The 16,835-nt window shown below is 40.7% G+C and overlaps 1 protein-coding gene across 1 annotated transcript in view; it reads left to right on the top strand.

Annotated features, from left to right (window-relative positions):
• Positions 1-676: 676 nt before the first annotated feature.
• Positions 677-16,835, top strand: part of b4galnt4a (beta-1,4-N-acetyl-galactosaminyl transferase 4a) — a 188,217-nt gene continuing 172,058 nt past the window's right edge. The window contains exon 1 of the mRNA XM_039017968.1: positions 677-796. Within this exon, the coding sequence (XP_038873896.1) occupies positions 677-796 (120 nt within the window). The remainder of the gene's footprint in view (positions 797-16,835) is intronic.

The raw sequence follows: 16,835 nt of genomic DNA, 5'->3' as shown, positions 1-16,835 counted from the left end.
GTTTGTAGGAGAATATAACACATTAGATCTGGTAAAAGATGCAAGAGAAAGGCCATAATGCATTATTCCAGCCCAGGCACAATTTAGATTTTGGCCACTAGATGGCAGCAGTGCATGTGCAAAGTTTTAGACTGATCCAATGAACCTGTTCAAAACTTTGTATCAATACTGCCCAAATGTGCCTAATTGGTTTATTAATATATTTTCAAGTTCATAATTGTGCACTCTGCTCAAACAATAGCATGGTATTCTTTCACTGTAATAGCTCATGTAAATTGGACAGTGCAGGTAGATTAACAAGAATTTAAGCTTTATGCCCATGTCAGATATGTCTATGTCCTGGGATTTTTGTTTGTTACTTACAACCTCATGCTAATCACATATTCTGTGCACTGCAAGGGATACCACATTTCTATTGTTGCACTTTTTGATTTATACAGTGAAAGAGCAACGGTACAATCTTTCCCTTTACCCCTCTCTCATATTCTCATTCATTTTCATCTGCTTTTTCGTCCTATAATGTGCATATTTTTCCCTCTTCCTCTTTACCATAATCCATCACTCTACTTTCATCTAGGCCTGTACTTTCTTCCATTTCTATGTCCTTTGGATGCTTTTTCTTTCTCTCTCTTTTCTCCATAACTGTCATCCCTGTCTCAACCACCCCCCACTGACCATGTTCTCTGTCCTTCTCCAGGAGGATGAGTCCAATGCTGCTGGAGCTGACCCCAGAGACCATGCCCACATCAGGAAGTTTCTCAGCCAGCGCCACAAGAAGTTGCCATGGAAACCTGAGGTAAGTTCACAGGATAGGATTTAGTTTTTGGTCTCTCTGCTGTATTTAAATCCGCTCTGAGACCATGTCCCTTATTAACAAAACATCTCAGTGTAGGAGTGCTGATCTAGAATCAGGTGCCGCCTACCCCAGTGATATACATTTTTATGATCTAAATGTAAAAAAAACTGATCAGAAATCTGTCTCCCTCTCTTAGTATCTGAGAAACGTATCTGAATAACAAACCTGAAATGAATCCTCTTAAAGACTTGGCTAAGCCACACACCTGGATTGAAATCAGCCGTTTCCAGCTACAATAGTCATTTACAACATTAACAATGTCTACACTGTATTTGTGATCAATTTCATGTTTTTTTAATGGACAAAACATGAGCCTTTCTTTCAAAAACAAGGACATTTCTAAGTGACCCCAAACTTTTGAACGGTAGTGTATATACAGTGCATTTGGAAAGTATTCAGACGCCTTCCCTTTTCCACATTTAGTTATGTTACAGCATTATTCTAAAAAACAAATCTCATTAGTGTACCCATAATGACGAAGCGAAAACAGGTGTTTTGAAATTGCTGCAAATATATATATATAAGTACATTTGGCAGCGACGACAGGCTCGACTCTTCTTGGGTATGACATAGTTTTCCCCATTCTTCTCTGCAGATCCTGTTGTGGAATATTCTAATTCAGTGAGAGAGACTTTGTCGTTTCTTCAAAACATTCATCTTCATTTAATATTGATTAATTATTGCAATAATGAAGCTGGTCGATCCCACACTCTGAAGTGCGATGCCGAGAGCTCGACGAGCAGAAACTGAGCCACATTATTTTATAGTTAAGACACATCCTCCTGAATACGTAACAAACAACAGATGTCTGGAATAGGTCAAAAAGGTTAGGATTTGTATGTGAGAAAGGAGTATCCCCCAGCCAGATAGCATTTATTATGAAGACTGTTCCAATTGTATAGAAACCAGGGTTTGCCCCCTAAGACAAGGTTCCTCCCATCAGCCATCCACACGAGAGACATCTCCAACCCTGGTACCTCACAGTATACAAACACCAACTCATTCTGTGGAATGCAAGCTGTAGGTTTTATCACCAAGCCATCAATAATCAATTGCTAGCGCCAAGCCCCAGAGGCCCAACTCAGTCCCACAGACACAGATGAGAGAGTACTCATCAAACCTTATTTGATGCATAAACAGTCTGAAAACATCATCTTGTAATTTTTCTACCATAATCCTCTCAAGCTCGGTCAGATTGGATGGGAAGCGTTGCTACACAGCCATTTGCAGGTCTCTCCAGAGACATTAGATCGGGTTCAAGTCCAGGCTCTGGCTGTGCCACTCAAGGACATTCAGAGACTTGTCCCAAAGCCACTCCTTTGTTGTCTTGGCTGTGTGCTAGGGTCGTTGTTCTATTTGAAGGTAAACATCCCTGTAGGATTCACTGTAGGGATGGTGCCAGGTTTCTTCCAGACGTGACGCTCGGCATTCATGCCAATGAGTTCAATATTGGTTTCATCAGACCAGAGAATCTTGCTTCTTATGGACTGAGAGTCCTTTAGGTGCCTTTTGGCAAACTCCAAGCGGGCTGTCATGTGCCTTTTACTGGGTAGTGGCTTCCGTCTGGTTACTACCATGAAGACCTGATTGGTGGAGTGCTGCAGAGACGGTTGTCCATCTGGAAGATTCTCCCATCTCCACAGAGGAACTCTAGAGCTCTATCAGAGTGACCATTGGGTTCTTGGTCACCTCCCTGACCAAGGCCCTTCTCACCAGTTTGCTTAGTTTGGCCGGGCGGCCAGCTCTAGGAAGAGCATTGGTGGTTCTAAACTTCTTCCATTTAAGAATGGAGGCCACTGTGTTCTTGGGGAACTTCAATGCTGCAGACATGTTATGGTATCCTTCCCCAGAGCTGTGCCTCGAAACAATCCTGTCTCAGAGCACTACGGACAATTCCTTCGACATCATGTCTTGGTTTTTGCTCTGAAATGCACTGTAAACTATGGGACCTTATATAGACAGGTGTGTGCCTTTCCAAATCATGTCCAATCAATTGAATTTACCACAGGTGGACTCCAATCAAATTGTAGAAACATCTCAAGGATGATCAATGGAAACAGGATGCACCTGAGTTCATTTTCGAGTCTCACAGCAAAGGGTCTGAATACTTATTTAAATACATATTATAATTTTTTATAAATTGGCAAAAATTTGTAAAAACCTGTTTTTGCTTTGTCAGTATGTGGTATTGTGTGTAGATTGCTGAGGATTAAACTTTTTTTTTTAATCCATTGTACAATAAAGCTGTAATGTAACATAATTTGGAAAAAGTCAAGGGGTCTGAATACTTTCCAAAGGCACTGTACCCTTTGAAAAAATGATTTTATTCAAGAAAATGAATCACAAGTAATGATAGGTCAGCAAATAATTGCTACTATAGGTCTTTTTTACATTGTAATTCAAGAGAAGATGTTTTCTCTCCATGTTGTCCTTTTTTAGTGGGCCCTGGTCAAAATAGGAAATAGGGGGCCATTTGGTTTACAGACTTAAACTGTCATTTCCTCACATTAGAGCCTGAGTAGTGAAAATATACTCTCCATCTATTTTGCATTAGCTTGTGGATGAGGACGTTTCTCCAAAACCATTTTTTCACCTTCTAAAATGTCACTTTAGACATGAGCACTAGAAGGTACTCTAATTTCCAAGCTGTAAGCAGTTCAGACACGCACGGACACACACGGACACGCATGTACGCACTTATACGCACACACAGACAGACATACACACACAGACATCTAACTGCTATAACAATAGGGAACAGAAGGCAGGCCAATTAAGCAGAGAAAGTGTGATAAGAAGAGCAGTGCTCAATGTGTAACCTGCTCAGCACAGTGTAATGAACTCTGTCCGCGGAGGCCCTGTGTGTCTCAGAGGACCTAATGCAAAGCACATCTGTGAACTGGTCAAGCGAGAAGACAACCCGACCAATTTAGCCTTTATTATTTCAATGGCTCTCTGGCTCTTTAGTGTCAGTTTTGTGCATGTTTGTGTGTGTGTGTGTGTGTGTGTGTGTGTGTGTGTCAGACAAGGACATTCAAGGGTGTGTGATGGAATGTACTTAAGCAAGTCTCCACGTCTCAGAAAGTTTACTCATCACGTGATCCATCTTCGCTACCCTTTGATCAAGACACACGTCAACACCCTACTTCCTCCACAAAAGGCAACAATTAAAATATGCCAGGATGCAGTGGGTTCGATACAGTACGGGGAGACACTGTAAAATCTGTATAGTTATTCCACCCATGTTCTCCAAGGCTGTTCGTTCTTCAGTTATTCCACTATTGTTCCCTCAGGGTATCCAAAATAGTGTTCAGCATGCAGAGTGAGTCCACAGAACAGGGATGGGTGTGTAGAGCAGGCATATGGACACAGCTATGGACTTAGAAGAGTGTTACTGACCATTCGGAAATATGTGTATGGTTCCACCTCGTAAGTAAACATAGGATGAATCAGGGTCACCAGAAGAAAAAACCATGTGGCGAGCTGCCAATTTCCCCCCATCACTTTCGAATCAGGTGGGGCAACGTCCCACCCCTTTTGATTTAGTCTAATACAAAATAATGACACAAAATCTTTAAAAAGAGGGGCAAAGTGCCTTTTTTTTTTTACCAATTTGCCTCATGATTTGTCACTCACACACAATTTCTCTGTCCTTCACTTCTGAGTGCTGCTGCAGGCTCTATGTGTGTCTTGAGGAATGCTGTACACTGAGTGTTCAAAACATTAGGAACACCTTCCTAATATTGAGTTGCACCCCCTTTTGCCCTTAGAACAGCTTCAATTTGTCCGGGCATGGTCTCCACAAGGTTTCGAAAGCATTACACAGTTTGGCTGGCCCATGGTGACTCCAATGTGTCCCACAATCATGTCAAGTTGGCTGGATGACCTTTGGGTAGTGGACCGTTCTTAATAACACAGTAAACTGTTGAGCGTTAAAAAAACAGCAGCATTGCAATTCTTGACAGACTCAAACCTGACACCTAATTCTGTACCTCATTCAAAGGCACTTAAATCGTTTGCCTTGCCCATTCACCTTCAGAATTGCACACATACACAATTACATTTACATTTGAGTAATTTAGCAGATGCTCATATCTAGAGCGACATACATTAGTGAGTGCATACATCTGTCATACTTTTTCGTATTGGTTCCCCTTCGGGAATCAAACCCACAACCCTGGCGTTGCAAGCACCATGCTTTAGAAACTGAGAAACACGGGACCCAATCCATGTCTCAACTGTTTCCCCATTCATCTACACTGATTAAAGTGGATTTAACAGGTGACATCACTGAGGAATCATAGCGTTCACCTGGATTCACCTGGTCAGTCTATGTCATGGAAAGAGCAGGTGTTCCTAATCAGATTCCCGGAACTCCACCCCCACCTCTGTGTCATGTTTTTTTTAAACTATCCCATGTGGCTGCACTTCTCATCCTGGGACTGTCCTGTTTCTCAGACCCTTTTCAGGTGTCCCAACTTTTCTTTCTACAAAAAAGGTAATTTTGTCAGCATGACGCATCAATTAATTTAGGCTACTTGAATGTAGACCCAGTGACAATAGCCGAATGTCATAACACTTTTGGTGTTTTGTAACCGATGGTTCTCTTTCCATTCATCAATTGGCGTGACAAAAATGCTCAGGAAGTCTACTTTTTGAAGTTATGTATTTGACAATAAGATGAAAACATCATGATTGTGTTCATGCCAAAAGAAAAGGTAACACTTTTTTTTTTTACATTAAATTACGTCTTTACTATTAGGCCCATAATAAATAGAAAATGCTAGCGCGTGCACACATAGGCCCCACGGAAAAAATTGAGACCCCCGAATGTCACGGTATAATGTGCACTCTGGCCCGGAAACCCAACTTGTATTTTTACTTAAGTACTTTACACATTTGCTGCTCAGTAATGATCAATTAGCTAATATAGCAACTATTGAATTTGAAGCAGGGGAATTTCTATCAGAACCAAAATGAATCGAATTTCTTGAAATTTTCCAGTATTGACTGATCTTCATGTCTTAAAGTGATGATGGACTGTCATTTATCTTTGCTTATTTGAGCTGTTCTTGGCATGATATGGACTTGGTATTTTACCAAATAGGTCTATCTTCTGTATACCCCCCCCTACCTTGTCACAACACAACCAATTGGCTCAAACACATTAAAAAGGACAGAAATTCCACAAATGTACTTTTAACAAGGCACAGCTGTTAATTGAAATGCATTCCAGGTGACTACCTCAATAAGCTGGTTGAGAGAATTCCAAGAGTGTGCAAAGCTGTCATCAAGGCAAAGGGTGGCTACTTTGAAGAATCTCAAAAATAAAATATATTTTGATTTGTTTAACACTTTTTTGGTTACTACATGATTCCATATGTGTTATTTAGAGTTTGATGTCTTCACTATTATTCTACAATGTAGAAAATAGTACAAATAATGAAAAACCCTTGAATGAGTAGGTGTTCTAAAACCTCTGAGGGGCACCAGACCTCTGTGTGTGTGTGTGTGTGTGTGTGTGTGTGTGTGTGTGTGTGTGTGTGTGTGTGTGTGTGTGTGTGTGTGTGTGTGTGTGTGTGTGTGTGTGTGTGTGTGTGTGTGTGTTCTTGACCAGGAGTCAGGAGTGCGTTGGACTGGAGTCAGGAGTGCGTTGGACTGGAGTCAGGAGTGCGTTGGACTGGAGTGGGTAGGGGCAGGGTTGAGTGAATCTAGTTGGAGTGACTACCAGCAAACTGGGTACATTCCCAAAACATTAGCTAAGAATCCCATTAAGTTGAGATCTAACAATAGGTGCCCTTCCTTGCTAGTTATTGCAAAACCTTTCTGATCTGTTTTAATCTGTGCTTGAAATTCACTGCTCGACTGAGGGATCTTACTTATATGTGGGGTGTGAGGTAGTCATTCAAAAATCATGTTAAACACTATTATTGCACACAGAGTCCATGCAACTTAGTATGTGACTTGTTAAGCACATTTTTACTCCTGAACTTATTTAGGCAGGTAGCCTAGTGGTTAGAGCGTTGGACCTGTAACCGAAAGGTTTCTAGATTGAATCCTCGAGCTGACAAGGTATAAATCTGTCGTTCTGCCCCTGAACAAGGCAGTTAACCCACTGTTCCTAGGCCATCATTGTAAATAAGAATGTGTTCTTAACTGACTTGCCTCATTAAATAAAAATTAAATACATTTTAAAAGGCTTGCCGTAACAAAGGGTTTGAATACTTAGTGACATTTTAGCTTTTCCTTTTTTTATGAATTTGTAAACATTTTGAAAAACATAATTCCACTTTGACATTATGGGGTATTTATTGTGTGTAGGCCAGTGACACAAAATATCATTTTATTCCATTTTAATTTCAGGCTGTAAAACAAAAATTTGGGGAAAAAGTCAAAGGGTGTGAATAGGCACTGTAGGTAGGAAATACATTTCAACTCATGATATCTACCAGTAAATGCTAAGGCAGCAATAGGTATGCAAACCAGGTATTTAAAAAGTTTAGTCTGAAGTCTTGGTTCAATTTCTGCGATGTGATATTCAGTTATGAATATTAAATGTTGACCGCAAACCCTGCCATCATATGTGCGTCGCTGTACATTGTAGCCTGCAGTAGGCTACAGAAACACTGCTAGCGAACCACAACGGTCTCTTGCTAGGTGCGGAATTGAATTAAAGGGCAACTACACACAAATGCTATGTTAAGAATTGTTTTTTATATTTTTCTGTCAAAATACTCTGAGTTTCTCTCTGAGGTTGCTATCTATAATGTATCTGCCTTTTTAAAAGTTATTGTTGTTCTCAAAAATAGAAATGTGTTGAACTAAGCCTTTCGTGAACTAACACTCACACTTTTTTCCCCTCTTACTAGCTCTGACTTTGCTGATAGCTACTATATTGAGAAAACATGTACTTACTATGATTGTGATATGTGGTTGTCCCACCTAGCTATCTTAAGACGAATTTACTAACTGTAATTCACTCTGGATAAGAGAGTCTACTGAATGACTAAAATGTCAAATGTATAAAAAAGAGGCATAGTACATTCTTTGTGCATGTCATCCGTCTCTGTGTGGCCCGAGGCCTTAGCTGTGGTCTTATTAGCCCCTCTCTCCAGGCACCACTGTGCCGTGTTGGGTTCCCAGGTGCCAGGGCATAGTGGCAGAGGTCTGAGGGGCACCAGGCTGGCACTGTCAGTGGCACACCATCAGACACACAGAACCAGACTGCTTCCATATGCCAACTGTCACACAGCAGGGATTGCTGAACACACACACATTCCGACACACTTACAGACATGCACAGACAAGCATACACACACAGATGCATATTTACACACGCGCGCGCACACACACACACACACACACACACACACACACACACACACACACACACACACACACACACACACACACACACACACACACACACACACTCCATCTTGTGTGTGTGTGTGTGTCTGGTCTAGCTCCCCTCACCTGTTCCAACCCAATGCTGCTAAAGAACGGATACTCCATCTCTCACAGCTTCCAAACAGAGCCAGAGATCTACCTTTGAATTAGTGCACCATTTGACTGATATAACTAGCTAAAAGCGAATAACTTTAGTACTGATGAAGGACCTTGCTCCGAAACGTGTTAGCTTTAAACATTGGAATTATTTTTGTAATAATACTATTTTCAATCTAGGCTATATAATTGATGAAAAAACAGACGACTTCTGGAAGCTGTTAGTTCGTTATGTAGATTATTTCTCACGCTGCATACATAGCCTGAGCGGGATCATCTGTCAGGCAGCAAGAGCGTAGCTCCCAACTGGCTGTCAGTGGAGCAGCTCCCAAAAGAATGACAGCAGTAGGGTACAGTGCCTTCAGAAAGTATTCAAACCCCTCAACATTTTCCACATTTTGTTACAGTATGTTCCAAGGTGGGATTAAAATGGATTTAATAGCGATTTTTTTTTTTTGTCAACGATCTACACAAAATACTTTTATGTCAAAGTGTAAGAAAAATGTGAACAATTGTAAAAAAAAAATATATACACATACAGTAAATGTATATCTTGAATGCATACGTTTTCAACCCCCTGAGTTAGAATCACCTTTGGCAGAGATTACAGCTGTCAGTCTTTCTAGGTAAGTCTCGAAGAGATTTGCACACCTGGATTGTAAAATATTTGCCCATTATTATTATTTTATTCTGCAAGCTCTGCCAAGTTGCTTGCTTGACAGCCAGTTTCAAGTCTTGCCATACATTTCCAAGCCGATTTAAGTCAAAACTGTAACGAGGAACATTCAATGTCGTCTTGGTAAGCAACTCCAGTGTATATTTGGCATTGTGTTTTAGGTTATTGTCTTGCTGAAAATATAATTTGGCTCCAAGTGTCTGTTGGAAAGCAGACTGAAACAGGTTTCCTCTTGGATTTAGCCTGTGCTTAGCTCTTTTACATACATTTTTATTTAAAAAACTCCCTAGTCCTTGCCGATGACAAGCATAACAATAACATGATGCATCCACCACAATGCTTGAAAATATGAAGAGTGGTACTCAGTGATATGAACAAAACACAATATTTTTATTCTGCACAAGCCTCCTACATTTCACTCTGTCATTCATTTTAATATTGTGGAGTAACTACAAAGTTGTTGATCCGTCCTCAGTTTTCTCCTGTCACAGTCGTTCAACTCTGTAACTGTTTTAAAGTATCCATTTTCCTCATGGTGAAATCCCTGAGCAATTTCCTTCCTCTCCGGCAACTGAGTTAGGAAGGACGCCTGGGTGTATTGATTCACCATCCAAAGTGTAATTAATAACTTCACTATGTTCAAAGGGATATTCAATGTCTGCTTTTTTTTACCTATCTAACATTAGGATGATAACATCCCAAAAACACGAAAATAACGTTTTTGGTAACATTATTATTATTTTTACATTATCAACGTTCTACTCACAGTCACTAAAATGCTGTGCACAACGTCTATAACAACCGCCACAGAACGTTCCCCAAAAGTTCTCGTTTGGTTTCCAGGTAAGGTAATAACATCATGTACCAGTAATGTTTTCCCAGCAAACCAAAATTGTTTCTGTGAAAGTTCGCAGAACATTTGTTCGGTTGTGGCAAATGTTCTCATAACACAAAAACTGTCCAGTCGTGCTGATTATTATGCAATCTTATGATACAACATGCAGGATTATGTTTATTGTCATGTGTCGTGGATGCAGTATTGATCTGTTCTGGGAATTCTGTCCGGTCTCTGTGAGTCTATGGCAGCCAAGCTGGAAGGGCTGGCTGTTATTTATAGGGCTGTGATTGGTGGGCCAGTGAAGAAGTTATTGCAGGCCTGGCCATTACTCTGACAGAGAGACTCAGGGGGAAGACAAAGAGACAAATTACAGCAGGCCTGTCAGAGAGGCATACAGAGTGACGGGAGGAGAAGTAGGAAAAAGAAGAAGAAGAAGATGAAGAGTATGGGGGTAAGGAAGAGGAGGAGTGAAACAGCTCCCTCTCGTCTTTCTCTCCCGACCCTCCCTCTCTTTCTCTCTTATCCACACTCTCTCTTTCTGTCCACCCCATCTCTCTCTCTCTATCTTGTAGAAAAACTCCAAATCCATAGAAGGCAGATAGTTAGGATGCCACGTGGTTGGTTAGTTTTCTGTGCCTCAACCTGTCTCCCGTTGGTGCTCTGTAGACAGGCAGCTGTGGGACTAGAGACAATAGAGGAGCAGTCACTGCTTTCCATCTCTGCTATGTTAATAATACAGTTGAAGTCGGAAGTTTACATACACTTAGGTTGGAGTCATTAAAACTCGTTTCTCAACCACTCCACAATGTTCTTGTTAACAAACTATAGTTTTGGCAAGTCGGTTAGGACATCTACTTTGTGCATGACACAAGTAATTTTTCCAACAATTGTTTACAGACAGATTATTTCACTCATAACTCACTGTATCACAATTCCAGTGGTCAGAAGTTTACATACACTAAGTTGACTGTGCCTTTCAACAGCTTGGAAAATTCCAGAAAATTATGTCATGGCTTTAGAAGCTTCTGATCTGCTAATTGACATAATTTGAGTCAATTGGAGGTGTACCTGTGGATGTATTTCAAGGCCTACCTTCAAACTCAGTGCCTCTGCTTGACATCATGGGAAAATCAAAAGAAATCATTCAAGACCTCAGAAAATAATTGTAGACCTCCACAAGTCTGGTTCATCATTGGGAGCAATTTCCAAACGCCTGAAGGTACCACGTTCATCTGTACAAACAATAGTACGCAAGTATAAACACCATGGGACCACGCAGCATTCATACCGCTCAGGAAGGAGACGCGTTCTGTATCCTAGAGATGAACGTACTTTGGTGTGAAAAGTGCAAATCAATCGCAGAGCAACAGATAGGGCCTTGTGAAGATGCTGGAGGAAACGGGTACAAAAGTATCTATATCCACAGTAAAACGAGTCCTATATCTACATAACCTGAAAGGCCTCTCAGCAAGGAAGAAGCCACTGCTCCAAAACCGCCATAAAAAAGCCAGACTATGGTTTGCAACTGCACATGGGGACAAAGATCGTACTTTTTGGAGAAATGTCCTCTGGTCTGATGAAACAAAAATAGAACTGTTTGGCCATAATGACCATTGTTATGTTTGGAGGAAAAAGGGGGATGCTTGCAAGCCGAAGAACACCATCCCAACCGTGAAGCACGGGGGTGGCAGCATCATATTGTGGGGGTGCTTTGCTGCAGGAGGGACTGGTGCACTTCACAAAATAGATGGCATCATGAGGCAGGAAAATTATGTGGATATATTGAAGCAACATCTCAAGACATCAGTCAGGAAGTTTAAGCTTGGTCGCAAATGGGTCTTCCAAATGGACAATGACCCCAAGTATACTTCCAAAGTTGTGTCAAAATGGCTTAAGGACAACAACGTCAAGGTATTGGAGTGGCCATCACAAAGCCCTGACCTCAATCCTAAAGAAAATTTGTGGGCAGACCTGAAAAGCATGTGCGAGCAAGGAGGCCTACAAACCTGACTCAGTTACACCAGCTCGGTCAGGAGGAATGGGCCAAAATTCACCCAACTTATTGCAGGAAGGTTGTGGAAGGCTACCCGAAACATTTGACTCAAGTTAAACAATATAAAGGCAATGCTACCAAATAATAATTGAGTATATGTAAACTTCTGACCCAATGGGAATGTGATGAAAGAAATAAAAGCTGAAATAAATCATTCTCTTTACTATTATTCTGACATTTCACATTCGTAAAATAAAGTGGTGATCCTAACTGACCTTAAACAGGGAATTTTTACTTGGATTAAATGTCAGGAATTGTGAAAAACTGAGTTTAAATGTATTTGGTTAAGGTGTATGTAAACTTCCGACTTCAACTGTACATAGGATTTATATAAATTCAAAGACAAATGGCACCTTACTCCCTTAATAGTGCATGAGTTTTTAACAGAGTCCTATGGGCCCTGATCAAAAGTAGTGCACTATATAGGGAATAGGGTGCCATTTGGGATGCACACCATACTCTCTCAGTAGCCTCACGAGTCAGGCTTCAGAGTCAAACTTAGTCTACTGAATGCCATCTGGATACGCTAGGCTATATCCTCCAGAACTCTTGACTTTACACTCCACAGTCATCTCAGTGCCTTTAATACAGTTATATAAAGCAAAGCATGACAGACAGCATGTCCTTATAAGGAGTGGTAGATTATCAATCATAGACAGTGTCATGTAAAGGGTCAAAGACGGATGGAAATGTTGACAATAAACAACATACAGGTAGCTAGAGTTTATTATGATTTATAATGGGAGATCATAGTGAGTCATGTAATGGCTGATTAGTCTTAAAGGGACATTACACTCCAAAAGTGTAATTTATTAATTGATGGCCTCATACTTAGTTGTTCTTCTCTCTGTGTGAATAGTCTCCCTGCTGCAGGGGAAATATGGCTGCACTAGTTTTGTGCATTTGGATGATGACTCCCGTAAGATTATTAGGCCAGTATACAATAGTACAGTCTACGGAATCCATGCCTGGGTCTTCAGTAGAAATTCATAGGGAGAGGACCACTGCACTAATCTAAAATATATCACTCCAGACATGCAGCGTGGTGTCATAGATTAGACGTGACATAGTAAATGTAAATCCGGGACACTCGAATTAGTATGATATGTTATGTTTGGTGTCGTTACATACAGTGATCAGCCGTCATTCCACGCAGAATGTGTGTGATTATATATATTTACATATTTATATATATATATATATATATATATACAGTGCCAGTCAAATGTTCGGACGACACAACTACTCATTCAAGGGTTTTTCTTTATTTTTACTATTTCTACATTGTAGAATAATAGTGAAGACATCAAAACTATAAATAACAATATGGAATCATGTAGTAACCCAAAAAGTGTTAATCAAATCAAAAAATATTTTATATTTGAGATTCTTCAAAGTAGCCACCCTTTGCCTTGATGACAGCTTCGCATAATGTTGGCATTCTCTCAACCAGCTTAATGAGGTAGACACCTGGAATGCATTTCAATTAACAGGTGTGCCTTGTTAAAAGTACATTTGTGGAATTTCTTATCTTCTTATTGCATTTGAGCCAATCAGTTGTGTTGTGACAAGGTAGGGGTGGTATACAGAAGATAGCCCTATTTAGTAAAAGACCAAGCCCATATTATGGCAAGAACAGCTCAAATAATCAAAGAGAAACAACAGTCCATCATTACTTTAAGACATGAAGGTCAGTCAATCCGGAAAATTTCAAGAACTTTGAAAATTTCATCAAGTGCAGTCGCAAAACCATCAAGCGCTATGATGAAACTGGCTCTCATGAGGACCGCCACAGGAATGAAAGACCCAGAGTTACCTCTGCTGCAGAGGACACGTTCTTTAGAGTTAACTGAAACTCAGATTGAAGCCCAAATAAATGCTTCACAGACAACCGTTCTTTTATTTTTTTGTACCATCATCTTTGAAATGCAACAGAAAGGCCATAATGTATTATTCCAGCCCAGGTGCAATTTAGTGTATGTGCAAAGTTTTAGACTGGTCCAATGAACCATTGTATTTCTGTTCAAAGTTTTGTATCAAGACTGCCCAAATGTGCCTAATTGGTTTATTAATAACTTTTCAAGTTCAAAATTGTGCACTCTCCTCAAACAATAGCATGGTATTCTTTCACTGTAATAGCTACTGTAAATTGGACAGTGCAGTTAGATTAACAAGAATTTAAGCTTTCTGCCAATATCAGATACAGTCGTATGAAAAAGTTTGGGCACCCCTGACAATTTCCATGATTTCCATTTATAAATAATTGGGTGTTTGGATCAGCAATTTCATTTTGATCTATCAAATAACTGATGGACACAGTAATATTTCAGTAGTGAAATTAGGTTTATTGGATTAACAGAAAATGTGCAATATGCATCAAAACAAAATTAGACAGGTGCATAAATTTGGGCACCCCAATAGAAAAAATCACATCAATATTTGTTAGAGCCTCCTTTTGCTAAAATAACAGCCTCTAGATGCTTCCCATAGCCTCTAATGAGTGTCTGGATTCTGGATGAAGGTATTTCGGAACATTCCTCCTTACAAAACATCTCCAGTTCAGTTAGGTTTGATGGTTGCCGAGCATGGACAGCCCGCTTCAAATCATCCCACAGATTCTCAATGATATTCAGGTCTGGGGACTGGGATGGCCATTCCAGAACATTGTACTTGTTCCTCTGCATAAATGCCCGGGTAGATTTTGAGCAGTGTTTTGGGTCGTTGTCTTGTTGAAACATCCAGCGCCGGCGTAACTTCAACTTTGTGACTGATTCTTCAACATTATTCCCAAGAATCTGCTGATATTGAGTGGAATCCATGCGACCCTCAACTTTAACAAGATTCCCAGTACCGGCACTGGCCACACAGCCCCACAGCAAATTTTACTGTGGGTAGCAAGTGTTTTTCTTGGAACGCTGTGTTCTTTTGCCGCCATGCATAACGTCCCTTGTTATGACCAAATAACTCAATCTTTGTTTCATCAGTCCACAGCACCTTATTCCAAAATGAAGCTGGCTTGTCCAAATGTGCGTTTGCATACCTCAAGCGACTCTGTTTGTGGCGTGTGCAGAAAAGGCTTCTTCTGCATCACTCTCCCAAACAGCTTCTCCTTGTGCAAAGTCCGCTGAATTGTTGAACGATGCACAGTGACACCATCTGCAGCAAGATGATGTTGTAGGTCTTTGGAGGTGGTCTGTGGGCTGTTTTTGACCGTTCTCACCATCCTTCGCCTTTGCCTCTCCGATATTTTACTTGGCCTGCCACTTCTGGCCTTAACAAGAACTGTGCCTGTGGTCTTCCATTTCCTCACTATGTTCCTCACAGTGGACACTGACAGCTTAAATCTCTGCGATAGCTTTTTGTAGCCTTCCTCTAAACCATAATGTTGAACAATCTTTGTTTTCAGGTCATTTGAGAGTTGTTTTGAGGCCCCGATGTTGCCACTCTTCAGAGGAGAGTCAAAGAGAACAACAACTTGCAATTGGCCACCTTAAATACCCTTTCTCATGATTGGATGCACTTGTCTATGAAGTTCAAGGCTTAATGAGCTCACCAAACCAATTGTGTGTTCCAATTAATCAGTGCTAAGTAGTTACAGGTATTCAAATCAACAGAATGACAAGGGTGCCCACATTTTTGCATAGCCTATTTTTCACATCTGATTTAATTTCATACAACTTAATATTGCTACACTAAACATCTTTGTCTGGACAATACCCCAGTACTCAGCTTTTATTAGAAAATGAATGGCATGCCACTGTGATCATTTTCTGTGACGACAGAGTAAATTATTATGTAGCCTCAGAGGGGTGCCCAAACTTTTTCCGTATATGTCCTGGGAAATTTTCTTGTTACTTACAACCTCATGCTAATCGCATTAGCCTACGTTAGCTCAACCGTCCCGTGGAAGGGACACCGATCCCGAAGTTTTAACTGCACCTCAGATTGCAGCCCAAATAACAGACACATCTCAACATCAACAGTTCAGAGGAGACTACATGAATCAGGCCTTCATTTTCAAATTGCTGCAAAGAAACCACTACTAAAAGACACCAATAAGAAGAAGAGACTTGTTTGGGCCAAGAAAGATGAGCAATGGACATTAGACCGGTGGAAATCTGTCCTTTGGTCTTATGAGTCCAAATTTGAGATTTTTGTTCCAACCGCTGTGTCTTGGTGAGACGCAGAGTAGGTGAACGGATGATCTCTGTGTGGTTCCCACCGTGAAGCATGGAAGAGGAGGTGTGATGGTGTGGGTGTGCTTTGCTGGTGACACTGTCAGTGATTTCATTAGAATTAAAGGAACACTTAAAACCAGCATGGCTACCACAGCATTCTGCAGCGATACACCATCCCATCTGGTTTAGTGGGACTATCATTTGTTTTTCAACAGGACAATGACACAAAACACACTTCAGGCTGTGTAAGGGCTATTTGACCAAGAAGGAGAGTGATGGAGTGCTGCATCAGATGACCTGGCCACAATCACCTGACCTCCATCCAATTGTGATGGTTTGGGATGAGTTGGACCGCAGAGTGAAGGAAAAGCAGCCAACAATTGCCCAGTATATATGGGATCTCCTTCAAGACTGTTGGAAAAAGCGTTCCTCATGAAGCTGGTTGAGAGATTGTCAAGAGTGTGCGAATCTGTCATCAAGGCAAAGGGTGGCAACTTTGAAGAATCTAAAATATATTTAGAACACTTTTCTGGGTTACTACATGATTCCATATGTGTTATTTCATAGTTTTGATGTCTTCACTAAAATTATAAAAATAAAGAAAAACCCTTGAATGAGTAGGTGTGTCCAGACTTTTGACTGGTACTGTATATATACAGTGCATTCGGAAAGTATTCAGACCCCTTGACTTTTTCCACATGGTGTTTCCTTTCAGCCTTATTCTAAAA

This window comes from Salvelinus namaycush, chromosome 21 (genome assembly GCF_016432855.1).
Source record: "Salvelinus namaycush isolate Seneca chromosome 21, SaNama_1.0, whole genome shotgun sequence".
In the NCBI taxonomy this organism is placed as follows: domain Eukaryota; kingdom Metazoa; phylum Chordata; class Actinopteri; order Salmoniformes; family Salmonidae; genus Salvelinus; species Salvelinus namaycush.
This window is presented reverse-complemented; position numbering and strand designations above follow the sequence as displayed.